At 43.5% G+C, this 23,809-nt stretch overlaps 1 protein-coding gene across 19 annotated transcripts in view; it reads right to left on the minus strand.

Annotated features, from left to right (window-relative positions):
• Positions 1-974: 974 nt before the first annotated feature.
• Positions 975-23,809, minus strand: part of LOC103641455 (uncharacterized protein) — a 28,133-nt gene continuing 5,298 nt past the window's right edge. For 4 of the 19 annotated variants that reach the window (XM_020545797.3, XM_035963420.1, XM_035963419.1 and 1 more), the window contains exons 15-33: positions 13,204-13,383; positions 12,504-13,098; positions 12,383-12,423; positions 12,179-12,306; positions 11,952-12,094; positions 6,898-7,020; positions 6,584-6,820; positions 6,424-6,505; positions 6,282-6,332; positions 6,121-6,196; positions 5,830-5,941; positions 5,148-5,219; positions 3,489-3,672; positions 3,236-3,418; positions 2,958-3,100; positions 2,828-2,890; positions 2,535-2,745; positions 2,176-2,343; positions 975-2,069 (exon numbers count right to left, since the gene is read on the minus strand). In XM_020545797.3, the coding sequence (XP_020401386.1) occupies positions 2,013-2,069; positions 2,176-2,343; positions 2,535-2,745; positions 2,828-2,890; positions 2,958-3,100; positions 3,236-3,418; positions 3,489-3,672; positions 5,148-5,219; positions 5,830-5,941; positions 6,121-6,196; positions 6,282-6,332; positions 6,424-6,505; positions 6,584-6,820; positions 6,898-7,020; positions 11,952-12,094; positions 12,179-12,306; positions 12,383-12,423; positions 12,504-13,098; positions 13,204-13,383 (2,849 nt within the window). In that variant the 3' untranslated portion in view covers positions 975-2,012. Of the gene's footprint in view, positions 2,070-2,175; positions 2,344-2,534; positions 2,746-2,827; positions 2,891-2,957; positions 3,101-3,235; positions 3,419-3,488; positions 3,673-3,928; positions 4,384-5,147; positions 5,220-5,829; positions 5,942-6,120; positions 6,197-6,281; positions 6,333-6,423; positions 6,506-6,583; positions 6,821-6,897; positions 7,021-11,951; positions 12,095-12,178; positions 12,307-12,382; positions 12,424-12,503; positions 13,384-23,809 lie in introns of those variants that run through there. The other 15 variants (XM_035963418.1, XM_020545794.2, XM_008664797.4 and 12 more) reach the window with 11 other exon arrangements.

The raw sequence follows: 23,809 nt of genomic DNA on the forward strand, positions 1-23,809 counted from the left end.
CTTTTCAGTGTCTGATTTACGACCCATTTGTTTTTTTAGTCCCGTGTGAGTTCTAGAAACTTTTTAATAACATGAGATCACTAGTTGGTTGTTGTGCTTTTGGTTTGAGCGATTTATTCATCTCCATTGAAGTTAAGTGCTCAAGTTATAGTTTTAATCAACATAATTTGATTGGCTCCCATTCACACCCCCCTCTAGACGCCTTTTCGCTCCTTCAATTTGTATTAGAACAAGTTAAGGATCTTTCCACCTTAATTGGTTGTAGATCCACGAAGGTCACATGGAACGAGGTGTTGGCAAACCTCCATTTTTCGATGGGATGAACTACCCATACTGTAAGCTTCTACACCGTCAGACCACCACCACCTCATGGGTCACACCGTGGTACCACCACTCCCCATAGGTCACGCTGGTCGGCCTTCTCCTTCGCCCTTAACGTCCTCTGCTTTCGACCCTCGTTCAAAATAAGTATAGTGCTCAAAGGCCTTCCAATGTTTTATTTTTGGTTTTGCTGCCATTATTGCAGGAGTATGGTTGATGAATTGGCTTTTAAATTTTGTGGTTCTTAATTTTGTGGATGGAATTGGAGGGGCTTGAATCCACTTCTTATTCAATTTTCTGGCTCAGCACACGCTTGGTACCACTGCACTGCATGCACACTCCAGAACCAACCGATATCTGCTCAGCTCAAATATACTTCTCGGCAACGAGGCACTCCAATACACCTTGGCTGCATATATATACTTTCTGGTGGTCATTCGCGTATGAGTTCCCATATGAGTAGAGTCGAACTCTGATCTGTCCAGCCCAATATAGCAAGCCCTGTAAGTGCAAAAATATAGCAACGGTAGTGGTTATGGCTAGGCCGAAGTTCTGAAAGTTGTGCATACAATGTGCCAATGTGGGTTGTTGATCTTCTAATTGTACCACTGAGAAATATTGATGTAGACATGTAGTTATGGCAAGAACCCCCATGCAAAATCTTGCATCATCTCCAAAAAAAATGGCGGGCAGCACCATTTATTATAATTCAGACACCAGGGTCGCCAACTATACATAGAAGCCTTTCTTTTAGCTCTTGAAGTTTTTTTTTCTCGAACGCGTCCCATATTTTATATTAGAGAGAAAAGAAAATCCTACAAGATGAGGATCTTGCTGAGCAAGATCATCACCCACACCACATCGAAACTGAAACAAAAATTACATATGATCAAGAGAGCCCAATCCGACCGCTCTAAGAGTATCAATTATCCCTAAAATGCTAAGGTGATGAGCCCCAGTCAAGACCAAACATGTTAGCTCTTCTAGAAAACTTTGCTGCACCTTGCTAACAGCTGGCAAATCTCCTTCAAAAACCGTACGATTTCTTTGCCGCCAAATGCACCAGGCCTCCAAGATAATAGCATTGTTTATTCCTGTTCTCTTCTCTTTATGCACATTGTTGCTCACTTTTCGCCACAAATCTGCAAAGGATAAGTTCATTCTGACTCGGGGTGAGGTACCCATACCGAAGGGAGCCATAATGTTGTGCCAAAAAAGCCTTGCAAAAACACAACTCGTTAGGATGTGTTGAGCTGTTTCCTGCTCTTGATCGCAGAGGGGGCAGGCCTCTAGGTGAGAAAGCCCTCTTCTCCTATCTGTCTGCAGTTCAACATTTGTTCCTAATGGCTAGCCAGAGAAAAGTTTTGCATTTAGGCGGCGCCCAAGATCTCCATAACCTTTTCCACGGCTCAAAGTTAATCGACCCTCTGAAAAAGGCTTTATACACAGACTTAGAAAACAGCCCTGAAGCCTCGTGTCTTCAAATGTGTACATCTTCAAGTTGATTTTTGAAGTTTGTGCAAGGATCTTGCTGCTCTTGAAGTTTTTTGCAAGGGCCATTCATATTGCGTTAAAAAGGCTCCAACCAGAACCAACCAACATCAGTGAGAAATAATGGTGTAGCTAAGACAACCCCCAAGCAAAATCTTGCACCATTTCCAAAAACAGCAGGTGGTACCGTTTATTATAATTCAGACACCAGCGTTGCCAACTATACATAAAACCCTTTCTTTTAGCTCTTGAATTTTCTGCAAGGGCCATTGGTATCGCAGTAAAATAATGAGTGGCACTAGAATCATCATAAAAATATAGCACTCGCGCCTAACAGGTTGTTGTCAGGAGTGGAAAACTTACATGATAAGATCTAGAAGCCCATCTCTCAGCCAAAACTGCAGCTTCTTTTAGGTGAGATTTTCTAGGAATCTCGTTGGAAAGAGTGTAGCTTGAGCTCTCTGTTGCCTCAGCTACCCATACTTGCCTCGTCTCGTCTTTCTGTCGTTTGACCAGATTACTAAAACCAACCTGAGCAAGAAAATTAGCAATAAGCTGAAGCCACACTTGTTTTGAAAGGGTTTAACTTAAAGCTGAACAAATGTAATAACTTTCAAATGGTCTTCAAATGTCTAGCAGTAGATTTCCCAGACTGGTGTTCCATCTAGAGGTTTCAAAACAAGAAACAGAAACTCAACATACAAAATCAAAATAAAACATACTGTATTTCCAGAGAGAGTGTAACTAAATAATGTAGAGTCTTCATCAGTGGTTGCGGACGAAAAGCTAACAGCTAGAAGACAATCTTGCTCTTCACACCCTTGCCCAGAGACAAATTTAGATCCATCTGTTAAAAAAAGCCACTGCTTTTTCTTGTTGTTACATAAATAAGTATTGCCAACATATAAAATAAGACCTGCAATATCAAATTCACTGCAACCAATAGGAATTATTCAATAGGTTCATTAATACAATGAAAGAATATTGTGAAGGTTAAATATGAGATTAGACTTACCTTGAAATCGGCACCTCACCAAATTTCAAGAGTTCAATTGCTCTACGAGGGGTAAAGAATGGTCTGGATAAAGAAACATGGTTAAGGTTGAACCGATGAAATGTAACTGGAGTGCAGCCAATGCGCTTACTTAAAATCTGTAGTCTGAGCTGATGCTAAGGGCTTCCATGTTGTAGATGATCCTCTAGCATGCAAGTACATGATTTCGGTGCAATAGTTCGAAGGTACCAATCCCATAACAGAATAAGCTTGTCCCTCCACAAGATTATCTTTCTGTCAATAGCAATGATGAAGCTTTAATGGTTTACAGCAAAAATCCATTCATCCAGAACCTAACCCTTAGCCATAAAACCCTAAACCATAAAGATGTATACAACACATCTAGACTGCAGGATGATCATGACATACCTGCATCTCAGTCGGATTCCAAATTGTTATTAGCCCTTCCTTGTTACTGGATGTGGAAGCTGAATGTTTATTGACAAGGCCAATCACTCTCACTTTCAAAAATGGTGTAACATCCCTTGAACTAAGGCCAGCAACAACAAGGGCCTTCTCAACCTTCTCAGATACTTCATTTTGCTTAACAATCTGCAGCATAACGACAAAGCATGTGTAACTTTCCATGTAAATATGAACCAACAGATGCCAGGCTACTTACCTTTTGCTTTTCTATATAAGATGAGAAACACTTCAACTGCTCTGGAGTCATGCCCGCAAGTATAAACTCAGGCTCAGCGGCATGCTCTAGCATTTTACAAATTGTAGCCCCTTCCTCGTTATCATCAGTACTGTCACAGTTTTCTTGTTGTTCAAACAGAATATCTTCTGTGATCTTAGATACTCTACAGGAAACGGTAATGTTATTGTGATCACATAAAAGGGGGTAATATTAAATAAAGTGAATCAATAAATTTAAAACTAACTTTTAACTTTGATCTGAGAACTTTAGGGCTCTACTCTAAATGTTAGTGTGTTGTGTATATATTGTGATGGGCCTTGGCCCACATTCCTGGATATGGGAAACCCTAACCCTAACTCAGGGTTGGGAGTTGTATTAATAGACTCAGATTGTTGGGTCTAGCCCATTATACAAGGGTATAACTCTAAACTCTACCATTATACAAGGGTATAACATGATACAAGGGTATTACAAGGGGCTAACCCCAAAACCCTAAATGGGTACTCTAATACCCCCAGCAGTCACAACTCTATCATGTACAGATGTTAAAACTGGATCGAAAATCGGCCACAACCATCTATCATGTTAGCTCCGTTAGCTACTCTAGGAGCTCCACAGCCCTCGCACGCGCCACCCTTGCCTACTGCGACAATGTCAGCGCAGTCTACCTCTTTACCAATCACGTGCAGCACCAACGCACGAATCATGTGGAGATTGACCTTCACTTTTGTCCGCGAGCGTGTGGCTGTCGGAGATGTCCGCGTTCTCAGCGTCCCGACCACTTCGCAGTTCGCCGACATCTTCACCAAGGGGCTTCCATAGTGTTCTCTGAGTTTCAGTCCAGCCTCAACATCTATACAGGATATAGTTGACACTGCGGGAGGTGTTAGTGTGCTATGTATATTGTAATAGGCCTTGTCCCACATTCCTGGATATATATAATATATCCCCTGCAACACTAAATGCACTTTCACTGATGGTATGTAGAGGTCTATAGATTTAATAAAGTGAGTTTCTTCACAGTAGGGAATATTGCATGATTCAGTTGTGCCAATAGCCAACCCACAACGGTGTCTGCCTATCACCATTCAACAATGCATGGAACCTACATGGTTCTAATTATTGGGACGCAAATATGTTTGCAAGTGGTTTTAGCAACATGGTTTCTCCAACAGTCATGTCGAAGGACGTGTTTTCGAAGAAAAAAAGTTTCCAACAGTCTTGCCTACTGAATATCAGGGAAAACATCTGTGCAGATACTAGTATAATAGTGTGCATGAATATCAGCAGTGCACACTTGAATAAATATAACAGACCATTAATAAGATATTCAAGAGGACGACTGCAATCTTAATTGCAGAGAAAGGCAATGAAAGAGAACCCAATTATGAGCTGCCACGGTGAGCAGAGGTAATGGATACACATTAGTACATATAGATAATATAAACATCATAAGCCCCATACAACAAAACATGCAAGCAAAAAAAGTCATGTCAGATATATTAATTCACATTCTGCACATGTATCAGAGATTGTAATGTTGTTTTGATAGTTTAATAGTTAATCTACTTCTGCTAAAGGAGTTGTGACCGTTCAGTGCATTCATTTGTATTGTTTACTAATCACATAACTAAGTACCTCTGGTGGTATAGTTCCAGCGCCTTTCTTTCCATCCTTTCAGATCTCACAACAAAACGACCATCAGGCAACCTGACATACAGAATTAGCCATTAGCCCCGTGCCCCCGTTTGGATCCATGGAATTGAGATCGTTCTAATATCACAATTTAAGCACAGATCAATTAAGTTAATATGGTCACATATGGAATATACTTGTTTACTATTGTTGACCACATGGGAAGGGCGGGCCTAGTGCAGCAGTAGAGCCCACCGTCTGTAACCGGAAGGTCCCGGGTTTAAGTCCCAGCCTCTGCATATTATGCGTGTAAGGCTTGGCGCTTAAAGATACCCTTCCTAGACCCCGCACAGTGCAGGAAGCCTACTGCACTAGGTACGCCCTTTACTATTGTTGGCCAATGGGAGAGATACTTATTTGTTGCACTTCTGCTACAAGGGAGCGAGCCGAAAAGCGCGCTATAAGTTGCAGAGAAGAGACATAGCATGGGGATCTATGGGATCAATTTCTCTCTCAATATCAGATTCCAAGCTAAATAGCCTAGTATATAAAGTATATTCCAATTACTCTAAAATGAAAGGATCCAAACGGGCCCTAGAGATTCCACAAACATGTGTGTATCTGATCCTAGATCTTTTTTCTTTCTGAAAAATGTGATGAAGTTAGTTTACATCCAGTCATATACCTTTCCCGGTAGAGAATAGGATATATCCTTGTGATTCCAACCAGTGTCCTAGGAACTCTACCACCAGAAACTTTTATGCACCTGAATGCCAGTGGGAGTCCAACATGTTTGCCTGAGATCAAAGAGAAAGTAGAGTTTTGGTAAGAAAGAAGCAGAATGTGGAGTGCAGATTTAGCTACAATTGCTCATAAATGTTCATTGGTAACCCCAGCTAAACACATTTTGCTATCAGAACAGGCAAAGACAAAATGATATTGTTCCTTATGAAAATTAAGTACAACAGGCACATACAGAATCCTAAGGCATCATTCCATCTTGCACGATAGGTGCCATTTATGTGGACAACTAATTTGACAACACCAGACACCTGAAAATATGATTTCAATAACAGATACTTAAATACAAACTATTCCTTGTTTAGAGACAACTGATGGAACATGCATCAGGCAAACCTCATGAAATGACACAGGCCCAGACCAACCACATAAAGAAGCTCCCCATATCTGCCAAGACGGAGCACATATTAGGTCAAATATGTTAGAAGTTTGTAATAACTACAGCCATGTCCCTTGAAAAATAAAAATGTCATATTACCCGAAGCTTCTGCCCTACGAAAAGCTTTCTTTTCTCTAGTTGTTCCAGAAGTGCCACATCCAATGATGCATCAAGTGAATACCTGTGAAGAAGCCAACATGGAACTTGTTGGTGTGATTCAGTTTCAATGCAATGCAATAAGGTGAACACAACCACATACCATCCATCAGTTAATTCAATATTTGCAGACATGTTTCTATTAGTGGCAGAGAAGCTTTGGTTGCCACTGTTGTCTTCATTAGTATCTACCTTGTTAACCTCCAACTTATTGTTATTTTGGTAAGGACAAGAGTAAATAGCTGAAATGCACAAGACCATCATTAAAGATGGTGAAGAATTCCCTTCTAAAATTTTCTTTATTGCTGATCGATGACCATGATTCACTTCTCTGTCATACCTAAAATTCATGAATAAAATCATATGCATCCATACAACTGAAATGGAAAAAAATAGAAGACATGCCTTTCATCTCACCGGTACTTAAGCTCCTCAAGAACATTGTCAACCGTCAAGAATTTACCAGCAACTCTAGTTGGGTAGCACCTCTCAAGTGAAGCAAGCTTCCACACAATCCATTTATAGTGGTTACTGACCCATCTAAAACAGGAAAACTAAAGTGACTTGATAGCAGGGATGTCTGAAGAAATTTTATCACCCTCAAGTCAAATAAAGTCTTAAGTACACACATGAAACTCGAAAGGTAATGATCAAACATTTTTTAAATCACATGTCACTTACTGAGCAAAAGCACCACATCAGGTTACCTAACATCGTACTTGCTTATTTTTTTTTCTCGAAAGCGCAGGAGAGCTGCGCGAAAATATATTAAGAAGGGGAAAAAAGGTCCAAAAAGGACCCCAAGATACAGATAAGGCCGCCCTACGGCGGCCAATAACAAGCATAAATGAAACCATCCATGACAAAAAACACTGCTACCAAAACAGCACTACAGCTAACTAGCTAACAGGTAGACCTGGGATGGGGGCAGTAAGCAAGGACAGCTTCTTTGCACCAGCCATAACCCAAAGATCAATCTCCAAACCAATGCTTCTAATAGCAGCAGCCACACTAGGACTCTTATTGTCAAAAACGCAGCCATTGCGATGTTTCCAAAGGGTCCAAACACCAAGAATGACAAGAGAATTAAGACCATTTCTTGCAACCCCAGGAATCTTGGTGCTCAAGTCTTGCCACCAATCCATAAAAACCCCTTCACAGGACTGATGGGCCAAGTGTTGTAGATTTACAAGAAGAAGCAGCTTGAACCAAAATTCTCTAGCAAAAATGCAGCCCAGCAGCATATGATTTAAGGTTTCCTGATCCTGATCACATAATGGACATCTCTCCGGATGATCCATACCTCTTTTTTGCAACCTATCAGCTGTCCACACCTTCTTATGAGCGACCAACCACATGAAAAACTTAGATTTCGGAGGAGCCCAAGTCTTCCAAATTATATGAAAAGGCTCAAACTCAATTGACCCAATAAAGAAACCCATATAAGCTTCCTTGGAAGAATATTTTCCATTGGCAGCAAGGCGAAAGAAATGCTTGTCTTCAACATGAGGTCTTAGCTGAACCAAATCTAATAAATCCCACAGGAGAAGATACTCGTTGATAACACCCACTGAAAGGCCCCCCTGAATGTCCGAAATCCAGCTGTGATTGGAAAGAGCGTCCAATACTGTTCTCCGATTAGTCCTTTGCTTAGAAATAATTCTGAATAACCGTGGAGTCAAATCTGCAATTCTATGTCCCGACAGCCACCTATCTGTCCAAAAAAGCGTGGAAGCACCATTACCAATATCAGTTTGCATAGCCATTGAGAAGAAATCTTTTACTTTCTTAGGAACATGGATAGAAATAGAAATCCAAGGGCGAGTTGGATCAGTTTTTGCCAACCATAACCAGCGCATTCTAAGTGACCACGCAAGCTCTTTTAAGCTCGAAATACCAAGTCCACCCAGCTCAATAGGCCTGCAAACAGTCCCCCAGGCCACTTGACAGTGACCACCTCTTGCATCTTTCCGCCCTCTCCATAGAAACCCACGACGAATCTTGTCAATAGCTTTGAGCGCCCAAGCTGGAAGATCCACAGCCATAGCAAGATAAATGACCATCCCTGTGAGAACATACTGGACGTGGATTTTACGACCAGATTTAGTCAATAAATCAGCCTTCCAACCAGCAAGTTTATTTGCAATCTTATCAATGATGGGCTAAATCTGATCTCTAGTGACCTTTTTAATAGCTAGCGGTAGACCCAAGTACCGACAAGGAAAATCAGCCACCTCGCAAGGTAGCAAGTCATGAAGCACAGCAAGGTCTTGATCGTCACATCTAATAGGATATACACTGCTCTTCAAGACATTAGTACATAAGCCGGAAGCCTCTCCAAAGAGGTGAAGAATATCCAAAGTAATATTGATATCCAAAGCAGTCGGACGAAGAAATATCACCACATCATCAGCGTATAACGAAATCCGGTGCTGCAAAATCCGTGGGGCAAGGGGCTGCAACAGCCCAACCTGTTCAGCACGGTTAAATAAGAATACCAAAATATCCATGACCAAGATAAACAGAAAAGGGGACAAGGGATCGCCTTGTCTAAGACCACGTCGGTGAATAATAGTCTGTCCAGGCAGTCCGTTAAGTAACACCTGGGATGAAGAGGTCCATAGCAAACCACTAATAATGTCCCTCAATATCTGACCAAAGCCCAAATGTTGCAGAACTTCGAGGAGGAAAGGCCAAGCAACTGAATCAAAAGCCTTTGAGATATCTAACTTCAGGAGGATTCGAGAAAGCTTATGTTGATGGAGAAAGCGAGTAGTCTGTTGCACTAACATAAAATTATCCTGAATGAAGTGACCTTTAATAAAGGCACTTTGATTAGGAGACACCATAGTGTGTAATCTACCCGCCAGACGATTAGCAAGGAGTTTAGTGAGCAGTTTTGCGAAGCTGTGAACTAAACTTATAGGTCTGAAATCTTTTACTTGATCAGCCCCTTCAAACTTTGGGATGAGGGTGATATATGCAGTGTTTAGAACATGAAAATTAATGAATCTTCTGCATCCAACAGCCGAAAACGCAGCCATAACATCAACCTTGACAATATCCCAGCAAACCTTATAAAATCTCCCTGTGAAACCATCCGGACCAGGAGCCTTATCTAAGGGAATAAGACAGATTGTATCCCACACTTCCTTTTCTGAGAATGGGGCATCCAAGGCTGACAGATCAAAGTTTGGAATCCCCAAATTTTCCAAGGATATAGTATGCTCTCTATCACTGCAGAGCCCCAGCAGCCTGCCATAAAAATCATCAATCAGATTGGCCTTGTCATCATGACTAGAGAGGACTGCTCCATTGGACACCAATTTTGTGATGAAATTTTTCTTCTTTCGAAATCTGGAATGCATATGAAACAGTTTAGTGTTGGCGTCCCCCTCACGCAGCCACCCAATTCTGGACCTCAACCTAGCAATAGTCCTTTGAAGGGAAGCAAGGGCCAGAGAATGTTTCTTAAGATTTACTTTAAACCACAACTCAGCTGGAGACAGCAGGCGAGAGTCTTGGGCAACTTCCAAGTGATGCAACAACACTCGGGCCAGAGCCAAAGTGGACGAAATATTTCCAACTTTTTTAGCACTCCATTCATGCAGCCCTTTAGCAGCAGCTTTCAACTTAAGATTCAGAGTGGAAAAAGGACAGTTCGAAACAGGGACAGAATGCCATGCCAACTGAACAACCTCCAAAAAACCATCAATCTTGGGCCAAAAAGCTTCAAAATGGAACCTGCGCCTACCCGAAATGTTATCCCTCAAACCCAAAAGAAGGGGACAATGATCAGAGTCATTGGAGGCCAGACTTTGAAGCAGAGAATTCGGAAACATTTCCTCCCAATCCAAGGTACATAAAACCCTGTCCAACTTCACTAAGGTAGGATTAGCCTGCTGATTGGACCACGTGTATTTTCTACCATTCAGAGGAAGATCACTCAGAGCAAGGTCGTTGATCAGACTGCGAAATCTTCCCATCATACCCCGGTTGAAGTGTGGGGTATTCTTATCTTCAGCTTTATAGATCAAATTAAAATCACCAGCAATCATCCATGGTCCAAGACACAGCCCCCTCAGATTTCTGAGTTCCTGCAGGAATAGGATCTTATCATTATTTCCCTGCGGTCCATAAACACAAGTAAGCCACCAGGGGCTCCCATTTCCATTGAGAAATTGTACTGAGACGCTATTATTCCGGATATACTGCGTGCCTGTGACAACCACATCTTGTTTCCAAGCCACCAAAATCCCACCACTGGCGCCAACAGCAGGTAGCTCGATAAAATTAAGAAACTCGGAGCCTAAGGCTGATAGGAGGACCCCTCTGGTAACGACATCCAATTTAGTTTCTTGTAAGCAAATGATATCAATTTTTGAGGAAGTAACTAAAGAACGGACTGAGTCTTGCCTAGCCGAGGAATTTAATCCTCTTACATTCCATATCAGAACACGTTCCGGATTCATTGACACAAGGGCGATGAGAACAACAAAAGGAAAAACAAAGCAGATCCAATCCTAGGTCCTACAGTTGGTCAGGAACCTGCCAGCCAAACAAGGCTGCAAGGGCTTTTACATGAATATCAGACAAAAATGTCTTGAAAAGATCAGCATACTCCTCTTGAGCCCTCTGGTCAATCCCCACATTATCAGCAATTAAACCAACTGCCTTCATGATTTTCTTGATAGCACGTCTGTCAAGGTCAGAGGCATTAAATTCAACGCCTACACCAGCAAATCTGCGGCTGCGACGTGGCACCGATCTGGAGGGCAGTTTGTTGTCCTTCTTCTTCAAGATGACTGGAGGAGCAGGAAGCAATTTAGAAGGTTGCCGAGTAACAGATTTAATGAACTCTTCTCTCTGCAAAGACTGGGAAGTCTCCTGCTCGCCAGAAGAAGGAAGAAGACTGGGAGCCACCCCAGCTGGAGACATCAGAATGTCTGCCACAGCCGCAGTAGGCTCAACCAAACTCAAAATAGGTTCAGAACGTGTAAAAGTTATTGCCGTGGCTGGAGACACAATAGCATCTGCCACATCCCCGATAATGACTGGGCCCTGACCAACGTGATCTGTCCCATCAGCAGCCAAACCAGTCGCCGAAGCTGGAGAAATTATAGCATCTGCAGCAGCCCCGACATTGCCATTCTCATCAATACTGTCAATCAGCTGTAGCTTTTGATGTCTTTTCCTGGAATAAACTAACAGACTTGGTGACATAAAGGACGGTGCTTTTTATTACTGTCAATGCTAATGTCGGGGCTGCTGCAGCTGAATTCTTCATTATTTTTTTAGTGGGTTATTGAGCAGAATTCTTCATTATTTTTTTATTAAAGGTTAGCATTATATCACCCCACATCCTAATCCAAATCCCACTTCTCTGATCCCACAATCCAAACAACCCTAAAGGTCAATCTTGTATCATCAGCATGAAATAGTGGAACATGACATTCAAGAATGATCTTTACTCTTTTGTTGCACATGACAATGAAGCACCACATGTGAGCAGCATTTTCTGAAACTCTTCTGCACCAGTATCCATATGCTGAAATCTAAACTTCTCAGCTCTTCTTGCATCCATGAGCTTCACATCATCAGTCACATGTTCAGTCTGCTTACAAGAAAAGATTCATAGTTAACACACTTAAGAAATAACACATCAGCAGAAATGAAATGCAAGGACGCAACACTGTACCAAATATTTGAAGCAAGGAGGACCACCAAAATATTCTTTATAATTTTTCCTTTGATGTTGGAAAGGATAACGTACAGATAGCATTGTCCTACAGGGACTGATCTGCATTGGTGGCACTATGGATTCTCCTGTGAAAAATACTCCAGCCTATCAAGTAGGAATGAATCTGGAGAATGTGCTAACTACGTATGACCATCAGCTTACCAGCAGAAGATAGTTTGTTGTTTTTTATTGGAGTGATGAACCTAGCCAGTTTTACCATGGATGTATCAGGAGCATGACATGAAAGAGTTTAAAACTTGCTAGAAAGAGTAAATCAAAGGACCTGGAAGAACGGGGCCGTTTGAATGGAGATACGGAGTTTCTCCCCCCAATAATTCTCTTTCCATTTGCTAAGCAGTCCGTATTTCCAGAACATGTAGCCATGTAATTAGTGATGTCAACCAATGGTCCAGCTGGCATATGGTGCCACTGGGTCTTGTCTTTAGAGTTACTCGCATTGTCGCCTTCAGATAAACATCTGGAGGGAGGCTTGGGGACCTTTGGAATTTCATTGACTGGACGATATTCCCTTCCCATATGAAACTGATTAGCACTTGTTTTAGTCACAGGGGTGTCAGGTACAGCATATCCTATTGCTCTAGTTCCATATGATAGGTTAGATACATCTCCTTTCGGAGAAATAGTTGGTTTTGGTAGATTCTCTATAGCTGATGCCAAAGAGCGACCAATTGAACCATTTGGAGAAACCACTAAATCTGAATCACCCAAAAGGCTTTTCGCACGTTGTAGTGCATCGACAGAGATAGCCATTGATCGGCCACCTGCAGTGCTGAACCTGATAGAATGCTCACCAACGTAAGAGGTAGAACTTTTAGAAAATCCAAACTGCTGATGTTTATCCATATGTGTGGGGTTTTCTGTTGGATAAATAAAACCCTTATGAGTGCCACTAGAAATTGCATGTGCAGATGCAACATCAAGCATGTGTTCTGGATTTCCCCGCTTAACAGTTATCTCCGTACCTAACTTATCACTCACATGTCCAAAAAATTGTGTTGAAAGGGTATTCTCCTCCAAGCCCAATAAGGTAGCAGCTCTAGAAACACCAGTTGAAGATATGTTTACTGTTCTTGCATGGCTTGTCTTGAGCGGTGAAGCTGAGGCTGCAATTTTTTTGTCCATCTTAACCAACTTGTAGTGCTCTGACAAAGAACAACTCAGATCAGCAATAAATAAAGGGAAAATAGAGATTAAATTTAAAGGTCAAGCATTCTCCTTTACATCCTTGAGAACCAAGTATTTCTAATTTTTCTATTATCTAAACAAGCAGCAGCATTATGCCACATCAGCACTTGATTTAACTAGCCATTGTTCATGTCATGCTCTTCAAATTTGATCATACATTTCAATTTGGTACACTTCTGCACATTATTCATTTATTTTATTTACACATAAGGCTGATGCAACTGTCTGAAAAGTGAAGTGTACACCTCTCTAAGGTAGTGTTTGGTTGAAGAGCCAAGTAGAACGGAACCGTTCTGTCCCAGTTTTGTTGCTGTTTGGTTACAAAGGAACTAGAACGGAATGGCTCCAATTAGGGAATATTCTCCTCAGATCCGGAACCATTTCGCTCCAAAAAATCAACCGGACGGAGCCGCTCCGTTCCGATCCCGCTCTCACAGTCACGCTCCGTTCCGTTCACTCTGCAACCAAACAAAAAACAGAGCCGCTCCGTTCCAAATTACCAAACACAGAACAGAGCGGCTCCGTTCCTAGAATCAGGGATGGAACGGCTCCGTTCTACTTGGCTCCTCAACCAAACACTACCTAAATGAGCATGGTAGAGAATGATTAATTTGCATGAATGAAAAAATAGATCATGTCAATGCAACAATGTTTTCTTTCTTTTATGATAGTTAGAAAAAATGTGGTTAACTACTAGCAGTTTGTCGAAAACGCAGGAGAGTTGTGTATCAATATATTAAGAAGAAAGGGTGAGGCAAGGAAACCTCGTACAACTCCACCCGAACCCACAAACACTAGGCTATAGGGAGGAGAAAATTAACATCAACAACAACAAAAGACATCTAGTCCCGTGACCATGGAGACTCAAATTAAAGATTACCCACTGAAATTACTGGAGCATAAGGATGTTAGATAAATCCCTGGCTCCAGCCCTATACCAGAGATGAGCCTCCTCCTTGACCCAATTGATGACCATGCTTTGACTAGGCTGCACACCATTAAAAACACAGCTATTGCGGTGATTCCAGATGGCCCAAGCATCAATAATGATCAAAGAATTCAAGCCCTTGTGCAGCCCTGTGTTTGCTAGACCAGCAGAAAATGCAGCAAACCCTTCCCACCAATTTTCAAAGGAGGAGCACGCAGGGTTAGGAGCAAGGTGCTGCAACCCAACAGATTTCATCATCTGAAACCAGACAGCCTGAGAGAAAACGCAGGAAACCAGCAAGTGGTTTATCGTTTCTTCCTCTTGATCACATAGTGTACAAAATTGAGGGTGAGGCAGTCCTCTTTTTGCTAGTCGGTCTGCTGTCCAGCAGCGATCGTGGGCCACGAGCCACATGAAGAACTTGCATTTACTTTTTTTTCGAAAAAACGCAGGAGAGCTGCGCATCATTATATTAAGAAGAAGGGGAAATTAAGGTCCAAGAGGACCAGTACAAAAAACCACCCTATGGTGGCAGCAACAAGCATAAATAAAACTATCCATAGGACTAAGATACAAAAAGACGACCAAGGAAAAAAAATTAAGTCGGGCCTGCTACGCCTAGAGCAGCAGCAAGCCCAAGGCTTCCGAGGTGTTTGGCACCAGCCAGCACCCATAAGGATAGCTCGTCGATGAAGCTTCTATGCACCTTGCTAATGGTTGGTAAATCTCCATCGAAAATAACTCTGTTTCTATGCAACCAAAGGCACCATGCTCCCAAAATAATGGCACTGTTGACTCCCTTTCTCTTGCTTTTGTGCACCTGAATGGTCACTAGACCCCACCAATCAGCAAAATTAGTATCCTCTAGTCCTGGAGTTAAGTGGCCCATACCAAAGGGGGAGAGGATGCTATGCCAAAATTGCCTGGCGAAGACACAACCAGTCAACAGATGCTGAACTGTTTCTTGCTCTTGTTCACAGAAAGGGCATGCTTCCGGATGGGGAAGACCTCTTTTTTGCAGCCTGTCAGCTGTCCAACACTTATTTTGCATGGCTAACCATAAAAAGGTCTTACACTTAGGAGGAGACCAAGATTTCCAAAGTCTTTTTCAAGGTTCGAAGGTGATGGAGCCCAAAAACAGAACCTTGTAGCAGGACCTAGAAGAGAAAAGGCCCGAACAATCGAATCTCCACACATGGTGATCCTCCTGAAGAGTGAGCACGATCTCACCCAGGGTGTCCCAAAGCGTAAGATATTGTTGTATCCCTACAAGGGAGAGGGTTGGCTTGATGTCCCTGACCCACGACATGCCTTCTAAGGCTTGATGCACTGTCCTGGTAGAGGCAACCTTTTTATCCACCTTTGAGATCACTTCAGGTGCCAGCTCAGCGATAGAGCACCCATTTATCCATCTGTCCCTCCAAAAAATGGTATTTTTGCCATTACCCACATTAGTGTACATCGAACTGGCCACTAGTTTCCTTACTTGTGACTGAACAGGGAGATCCAATCCACTCCAAGGCCTATTCGGGTCAGTCTTGGTGAGCCAAAGCCATTTAGCTTGCAGCGCCCAACTCTTATATATCAGATTTGGGATACCAAGTCCACCAAGGTCCAGTGGTCTGGTGACTTTATCCCACGCCACAAGGCAATGCCCACCTTTCACATATTTTGTACCCTTCCACAAGAAACCTCGCCGAATTTTGTCAATAGCACTGATAACCCACTTGGGAACATTCATGGCGATGAAAGGATATATGGGGATTGCAGAGAGCACGAACCGGACCAAGGCTGCCCTGCCAGCAAGGTTTAGTAGTGGAGCCTTCCAACCGGGCAGCCGGTTAGCTATCTTGTCAACCCACTGCAAAAGGTCCCTCCTCCCCAACTTCTTATCAGAAATAGGCAGCCCCAAATAGTTGCATGGAAAAGAAGCCGGGTTGCACTGCAAAATGTTACAACTGTCCTGAACAGTTTGATCATCACAACTGAGAGGGATAGCACAACTTTTTCGCAAATTCACAACTAAGCCCGAGGCCTCTCCAAAGCAATCCAGGATCATTTTGACACAAATAAGATCGTCAACTGCAGGCTTGACAAAAAGAACCAAAACATCTGCGTAAATCGAGAGTCTAGATTTCACGTTTCTGATGGCCAGGTCATGCAGCAATCCTCTTTCCTCAGCATGCTTGAATAAGCTACTAAGCACATCCATCACGATTATGAAAAGCATAGGAGATAAGGGGTCGCCTTGGCGCAGCCCCCTCCGATGACGAATATAATCCCCCGGAGTTCTGTTCAATAGCACTTGTGTGGAAGAAGTGGATAACAAATTGAACACGAGACCGCACCACCTGGGCCCGAAGCCAAGATGGGATAACACTTCTAGGAGAAAGGCCTAGGACACTGAGTCGAAAGCTTTTGTAATATCCAGCTTTAGAAACAGACCAGCGATCTTCCTGTGAAAGGCCTTGATAGAATGCTGAACCAACATGTAGTTATCATGAATGGAACGACCCTTGACAAAGGCACTTTGATTTGTAGCCACCAGATTTTGAAGGTGCGGTGCTAAGCGATTAGCCAAGACTTTGGATACCAACTTGGCGAAGCTGTGAATAAGGCTAATTGGCCTGTAGTCTCCGGCTGTCTTGGCATCAACTTTCTTAGGGATAAGTGTTAGGTACGCAGAATTCATCATCCACAATTTGCGTGTGTTACCTTGGTGCAGGGTGATAACTGCCGCCATCAGATCAGCCTTAATTATGTGCCAACAAGTTTTATAAAATCTTCCCGTATAACCGTCTGGCCCTAGGGCTTTGTCCGAGGGAAGGCTAGCAATAGTGGCCCGGACCTCCTCCTCTGTAATGGGAAGGTCCAAGGCCCCAAGATCAACATCAGCACTGTGGCAAGCCTCCAAATCTAGAGTGAACTCACGCTGCTTCGCTACCCCCAACAGATTGGAGAAAAAAATCAAACAAGACCTCCTGCTTTTGCTCTTGCGAGGTGGCGATCTGGTCCCCATGCACTAATTCAGAGATAAAGTTTCGCTTTTTCCGATAGCAAGCCTGTAGATGAAAAAAGGAAGTGTTGGCATCTCCCTCTTTCAGATATTTGATCCGCGATCTAAGTCTAGCAATTGTCCTTTCTAGAGATGCAAGCCCCAGGCAGTGATGCTTAAGCCTTCCTTTCAGCCATATCTCGTCCCCACACAACAATCTATTGTCTTGAGCAATCTCAGGTCTGTGCAAAATTTCCCTGGCCAAGCTAAGCTGAAATTTAACATTTCCGATCCTTTTATGACTCCACGACTGCAAAGCCTTTGCAAGCCTTTTCAACTTTAGCGCCAATCTTTCCAAGGGACAAGAAAACATCACTGGCTGCTCCCAAGAGGTAGCCACCGTCTCCAAAAAATCTGGAATCTTGGTCCAAAAACTCTCAAAATGGAACCTTCGCTTCCCTTTGACATTCTCATTAAGATGCAGAGCTAAGGGACAATGGTCAGAGAGTTCTGAAGAGTTGCTATGGAGAATACAATCCGGGTGGATCTCCTCCCAGCTGGCTGTACAGAAAACATGGTCCAGTTTAACCAGTGTTGCTCCAAAGCATTTACTAGGAGCCCATGATTTCCAAATCCTTTCCCAAGGTTTAAAAGTTGTTGCTCCAAGAAAGAAACCGGTATATGCCGATTTTGCCGAATATAAACCTGAGCTTGAAAGCCTCCAGCTATGCTTATCCTCCTGATCTGGTGTTAAGACCCAGTCTGTAGTGAGGTCCCAAACCTTGAGGAAGTCAGACAAAACATTTACAATGATAGCTCCTCTAATATCATGGACCCAGCTCCTTGAAATAAGGGCATCGTGGACATTCCTCATTTTAGCCCTAGAAGAGACCATCTGGACCAAATGAGGGGCTAGCTGACGTAGACTTTGGGCATCGATCCAATTATCTGTCCAAAACAAAGTGTTTTTACCGTTGCCCACCACCGAAGAGATTGCTGCCGAGAAGAAGGCCTTAACTGAAGGATGAGCATTTATTTTAAAGGATGCCCAAGGTCTGCCAGTATCGGTTTTTTTCAGCCAGAGCCAGCGTAATCTAAGAGCCCAATTCATCAAACGCAGGTTTAAGATACCCAATCCTCCAAATTCTTTTGGCCTAGTAACCTTGTTCCAAGCTACCAAGCAGTGTCCTCCCAAAGCTTCTTTCCTCCCTCTCCACAGGAAATTCCTTCTGATCTTGTCAATTGCTTTGAAAACCCAAGAAGGAAGGTCCATGGCCATCATTAAGTAGATATTCATTGAAGACAGGACAGTCTGGACAATAATCAGTCTTCCAGCTCTAGTCAACAGATCAGCTTTCCAGCAGGGAAGACGATGTGCAATTTTATCAATGAATGGTTGTAAGTGTTGTCTGCCGAGCTTCTTTAAGGATAGAGGCACCCCCAAATATTTGCAGGGGAAGTTGGCAACAACGCATGGCAGCAGATTATGAATGGTATCCAGATTTTCAGCAGTACAGTGGATGGGGAAAACGCTGCTCTTTGCCATATTCACTTTGAGCCCAGCTACCTCCCCAAAAATCCTGATAATGTCCATGGTGATTACTAAATCAAGAGCCACCGGGTGGAAGAAAATCACCACATCATCAGCATAAATAGAAATACGATTATGAACCGAATTTTCTATCAGAGGCACCATCAAACCATCATTAGCAGCCTCCTTAATTAAATAGCCTAGCACATCCATAACCAGTATGAACAACATTGGGGAGAGAGGGTCCCCCTGCCGAAGACCTCGTCTAATAATTCTCCTACCTGGTTTACCATTAAGCATTACTTGGGAAGAGGCAGAAGCAAGAAGAATGCTAACAATATCGCACCAAATTTGCCCGAAACCCAAATGCTTTAAGACCTCTAGGAGGAGGGCCACGAGACAGAGTCAAAAGCTTTGGTGATATCCAACTTAAGGAGGATCCTTGCACACTTTTTCTGGTGAAACAACTTTGTTGTCTGTTGCACAAGCATGAAATTATCCAGAATGGATCTGCCTTTAATAAAAGCACTTTGATTCTGCGAAACCATATTATCCAGGTGTTGGGCCAGCCTATTTGCCAAAAGCTTTGTAATAAGCTTAGCAAAGGAGTGGACCAAGCTTATAGGCCGAAAATCTTTGACATGACATACATCATCTTTTTTGGGTAGAAGAATGATGTATGCTGAATTGAGAAGTTCCAGATTTCCCCGATTTCTGTTCCAAACAGCCATAGCAGCTGCCATAATATCTCCTTTAATAATATGCCAGCACAACTTATAAAATTTCCCAGTAAAACCATCCGGGCCAGGAGCCTTGTTTGAAGGTAGAGAAAGGACTGTTTTCCAGACTTCATCTTCCGTGAAAGGGCTGTCCAGCGAAGAGAGATCATGAGAAGGAATTTGGAGATGATCCAAATCAATAGTATGAGCTCGATCAGACGAACAACCCAGCAAATTGTGGAAAAAATCACTTATAGTTTCCTCCTTGTCCTCATGCCTTGACTTTATTAAACCATCGTCGGATAACAAATTACCAATAAAATTCTTGCCTTTGCGGTATTTAGCGTGGAGGTGGAAGAAGGCTGTGTTAGCATCCCCCTCAGCCAACCAGGTAATCCTAGAGCGGCTCCGAGCCATAGAACGTTGCAAGGTTGAAAGGGCCACAACATGACCATCAAGCTGCTTCAACAGCCAATTTTCTAGCACTGACAAGGGTCTGATATCTTGAGCAGACTGCAGCTTGTGAATAATTTCCCGTGCCATCCCAAGCTGAGAGGAGATATGGCCCGCCCTTTTTTGAGACCAGCTTTGGAGACGCCTGACGGTGGCTCTAAACTTCTTGGGAAGGGTTTCAAAAGGGCAAGGGGAGGAAGGAACAGAATTCCAAGCAGCATCCACTGTTGTAATAAAATCAGGCAATTTTGTCCAATGAGATTCAAAATGAAATCTGCTGGTAAACTGTGTTTGATAGCTTCGTATTCCCAACTTTTTTTTCTCAAACACGCGGGAGAACTGCATATCATTTCATTAAGAAAGGAAAGGAAGCAAGCAAGTACACAGGGAAAGAAATTTCCCAACACCAAGACACACTGACACACGGATAACTCACCCACCCTCCACCCTGAGAATAGGGGGCAATAAACACGACCACACTAGCTACACTAGCCTGTGTTCAAGACCTTTGCAATCTGCTGTTGGAGGCCCTTGGCCCCAGCCGAACACCATAACACTCCCTCGCTAGCGAAGTCCTGCAGGGCCACCACAAGATCTGGTCGTGCCCCATCAAAGACACAACGGTTACGGTGCTTCCAAAGTTCCTAGGCCACTAGAATGGGCAGAGAATTAAACCCCTTCTTGAGCTCCTTTGGTACCAGCTTGAGGGATTTGGTCCACCATGAAGAGAAGCTTCCATCAGAAAGCGCTGGTGTCAGATGACTCAAACCAAAGCCATGGAGAACTAGAAACCACACCTGCCGAGCAAAAACACAGGAGACTAGCAAGTGGTTGATGGTTTCAGCCTCTTGATCACACAAAGGACAAGCAGTCGGTGAGGCAGCCCCCACTTAGCCAGTCGATCCGCAGTCCAGCAGCGCCACTTAATCACAAGCCACGTAAAGAATTTGCAGCGAGAAGGAACCCAGATTTTCCAGATCCTTTTCCAAGGCGCAAAGCAGACTGCACTCTCAAAAAAGGCCATGTAGGCTGAGCAACTCGAGTAAACCCCCGAATTGGAAAGTTTCCACAAGTGACAATCAGCTTCACCTTCTGTCAGTTGCCAATTAACCAGCAGGTCCCACACAGCAAGAGGTACTCCCTCAAAACTTGGACAGTGAGAGCTCCTTTAATATCAGAGACCCAACTTCTGTCCAAAAGGCCTTGCGCCACCGATCGTCAATTGATTGTTCTAGAAATTGTCCTGATCAGATTGGGAGCCTGTCTTACCATTGATCCATCTATCTTTCCAGAATATTGTATTCTGACCATCACCGACCACTGTCACCACTGCCATGTTGAATAGAGCCCTGGCTTTGTTAGGGACCTGAACCGGCAGCCAGCTCCAAGGCCGGCTGGGATCAGTTTTTTCAAGCCACAACCAACGCAGACAGAGAGCCCAGCTTAGTACCTCCAGATTCAGCACACCCAGGCCACCGAATTGTAGTGATCGCTGCACATAGTTCCAGGACACCAAGCAGTTCCCACCCTTAGCATTATCGCTGCCGACCCAAAGGAACCTTTTACCCCGCTTATCAATAGCTCTAATGACCCATTTAGGTAAGTCTAGGGCGATCATGGAATAGATAGGTGCAGCAGACAGGACCGCTCTGACTGTAACCAACCGGCCAGCCCGGTTCATGAGGGCACCCTTCCAGTCTGGAATACAGTCCGCCACCTTATCAACCGACTTGTGAAATTCTGCTTTTGGAGCTTCTTGAGACTCAAAGGTAGGCCCAAGTAGGTACAAGGAAAATCCTTCATGCCACAGCTCAGAACACTGAAAATCAACACTTTCTCCCCCTCACCACATTGAATTGGATGGACTGAGCTCTTAGCCAGATTCGTCACTAGTCCGGAAGCGTGCCCAAAGACCTCCAGGAGCTCCTTGATCAGGTTAAGATCAGCTGTGTACGGCCTTAGAAAGAGGACTGCATCATCAGCATAGAGAGAAATACGATGTTGAGGTTGCTGAATTGCTAGCAGGTGAAAATGGCCCTCCTGATCTGCCCGACCAACTAAAGAGTTAAGCACGTCCATAACTAAGATGAAGAGCATGGAGACAGCAGGTCTCCTTGCCACAAACCCCGACGATGAATGATACTATCTTCAGGTTCTCCATTCAGCAGAATTTCAGTGGAAGAAGTTGAGAGCAGAAGGCATAAGTTGCACCAGATTTGTCCGAAGCCAATATGGGTGAGCACCTCCAGAAGAAAGGACCAGGAGACTGAGTCGAAGGCTTTCAATATGTCCAATTTGAGGAGGGTCTGAGGAGATTTGCTATTGCAGCTTTTTAGCCACTTGCTGCACAAGCAAAAAATTGTCCTGTATGTTTCCCTTCTTCACAAAGGCTGAATGGTTTGCAGAGACCAAACTGGGGAGGAAAGGGGTCAAGCGATTAGCCATCACATTTGTCACAAGTTTGGCAAAACTATGGACAAGACTGATAGGCCTGAAATCACTTAGCAGAACAGCATTAGCCTTCTTTGGCAGCATGGTGATGTAAGCAGTATTGAGAAGGCTGAACTTGGAGATGTGTCCCTTCTGAATGGCCAAGATAGCTGCCATAATATCATCCTTAATGATGTTCTAGCAAGATTTATAAAATCTTCCAATGAAACCATCCGGCCCTGGTGCTTTGTCCTGAGGCATTTCTTTAATAGTTGACCACACCACACCTCATCAAGCGAAAAGGACTCTTCTAGGGACACCACACCACACCTCAGAGTGAGAGTCATGGAAGGCAGCAAGGTTCAATGTGAAATCTCTAGGGAGGCTAGTACCGATTAAGCCCTCATAGAACTCAAAGGCTGCAACGACTAATATGCAAGCAACCATTATGTGCAAGCATGCAAGCATGTCTTTTGGTCCGTTGGATCTAGATCTAACCGTATGCTATATTTAGCATTTAAATCCTTCCACCACCACCTCGTGTAGCTTTATAAAAAAGCCCCTAACAAACCACGATTACACATACGGTTGGATCTAGATCCAACGAACCAAGAGAGCTGCTTGCACGCTTGCACCTAATGAATGCTTGCATATTAGTCGTTGCCCTTAAAGGCAGCCGTATGTTTACCCTGTTGGTCAGCGATGATCTGCTCCCCCACATGAAGTTTGGTAATGAAATTCTTCTTTCTAAACCTCGACTGCTGATGGAAAAGCGAGGTGTTGGCATCTCCCTCCTTCAGATAGGTAATACTTGACCTGAGTCTTGTGATAGTCCTCTCAAGAGATGTGAGACCAATACAATGATGTTTCAGTTTATCACGCAGCCAATCCTCCTCATCACTGAGCTGCCGAGAATCCCTGGCAATTTCGAAGCGATGAAGAATTTCCTTTGCCATGGCTAGCTGCAACTTGATATTACCAACCTTCCTATGACTCCAGCTTTGAAGACCCCTGCTCAGCCTCTGCAGTTTACAATATAGACGTTCCACCGGACAAGAGACAGAAAAAGGGGTCGACCAGTTCTGTTGGACTGCCTCATGGAACCCATTGATCTTGGGCCACAAACTTTCAAAGTGGAACCTTCTCTTCCCCCTGAGATACATCCAGAGACAAAGGAGCAGGGCAATGGTCAGAAACCACCAAGGCTGAGCTAAAAGTTTTTGCCCAATAAGAGACCCATGGGTAGAACATTTAGCCCATATATATACCCTAATAGAGTAAACACCCATCGGGTATCGGGTCGCGGGTACCCATTGCCATCTCTAGC

The sequence above is a fragment of the Zea mays genome, chromosome 10 (genome assembly GCF_902167145.1).
Source record: "Zea mays cultivar B73 chromosome 10, Zm-B73-REFERENCE-NAM-5.0, whole genome shotgun sequence".
NCBI lineage: Eukaryota > Viridiplantae > Streptophyta > Magnoliopsida > Poales > Poaceae > Zea > Zea mays.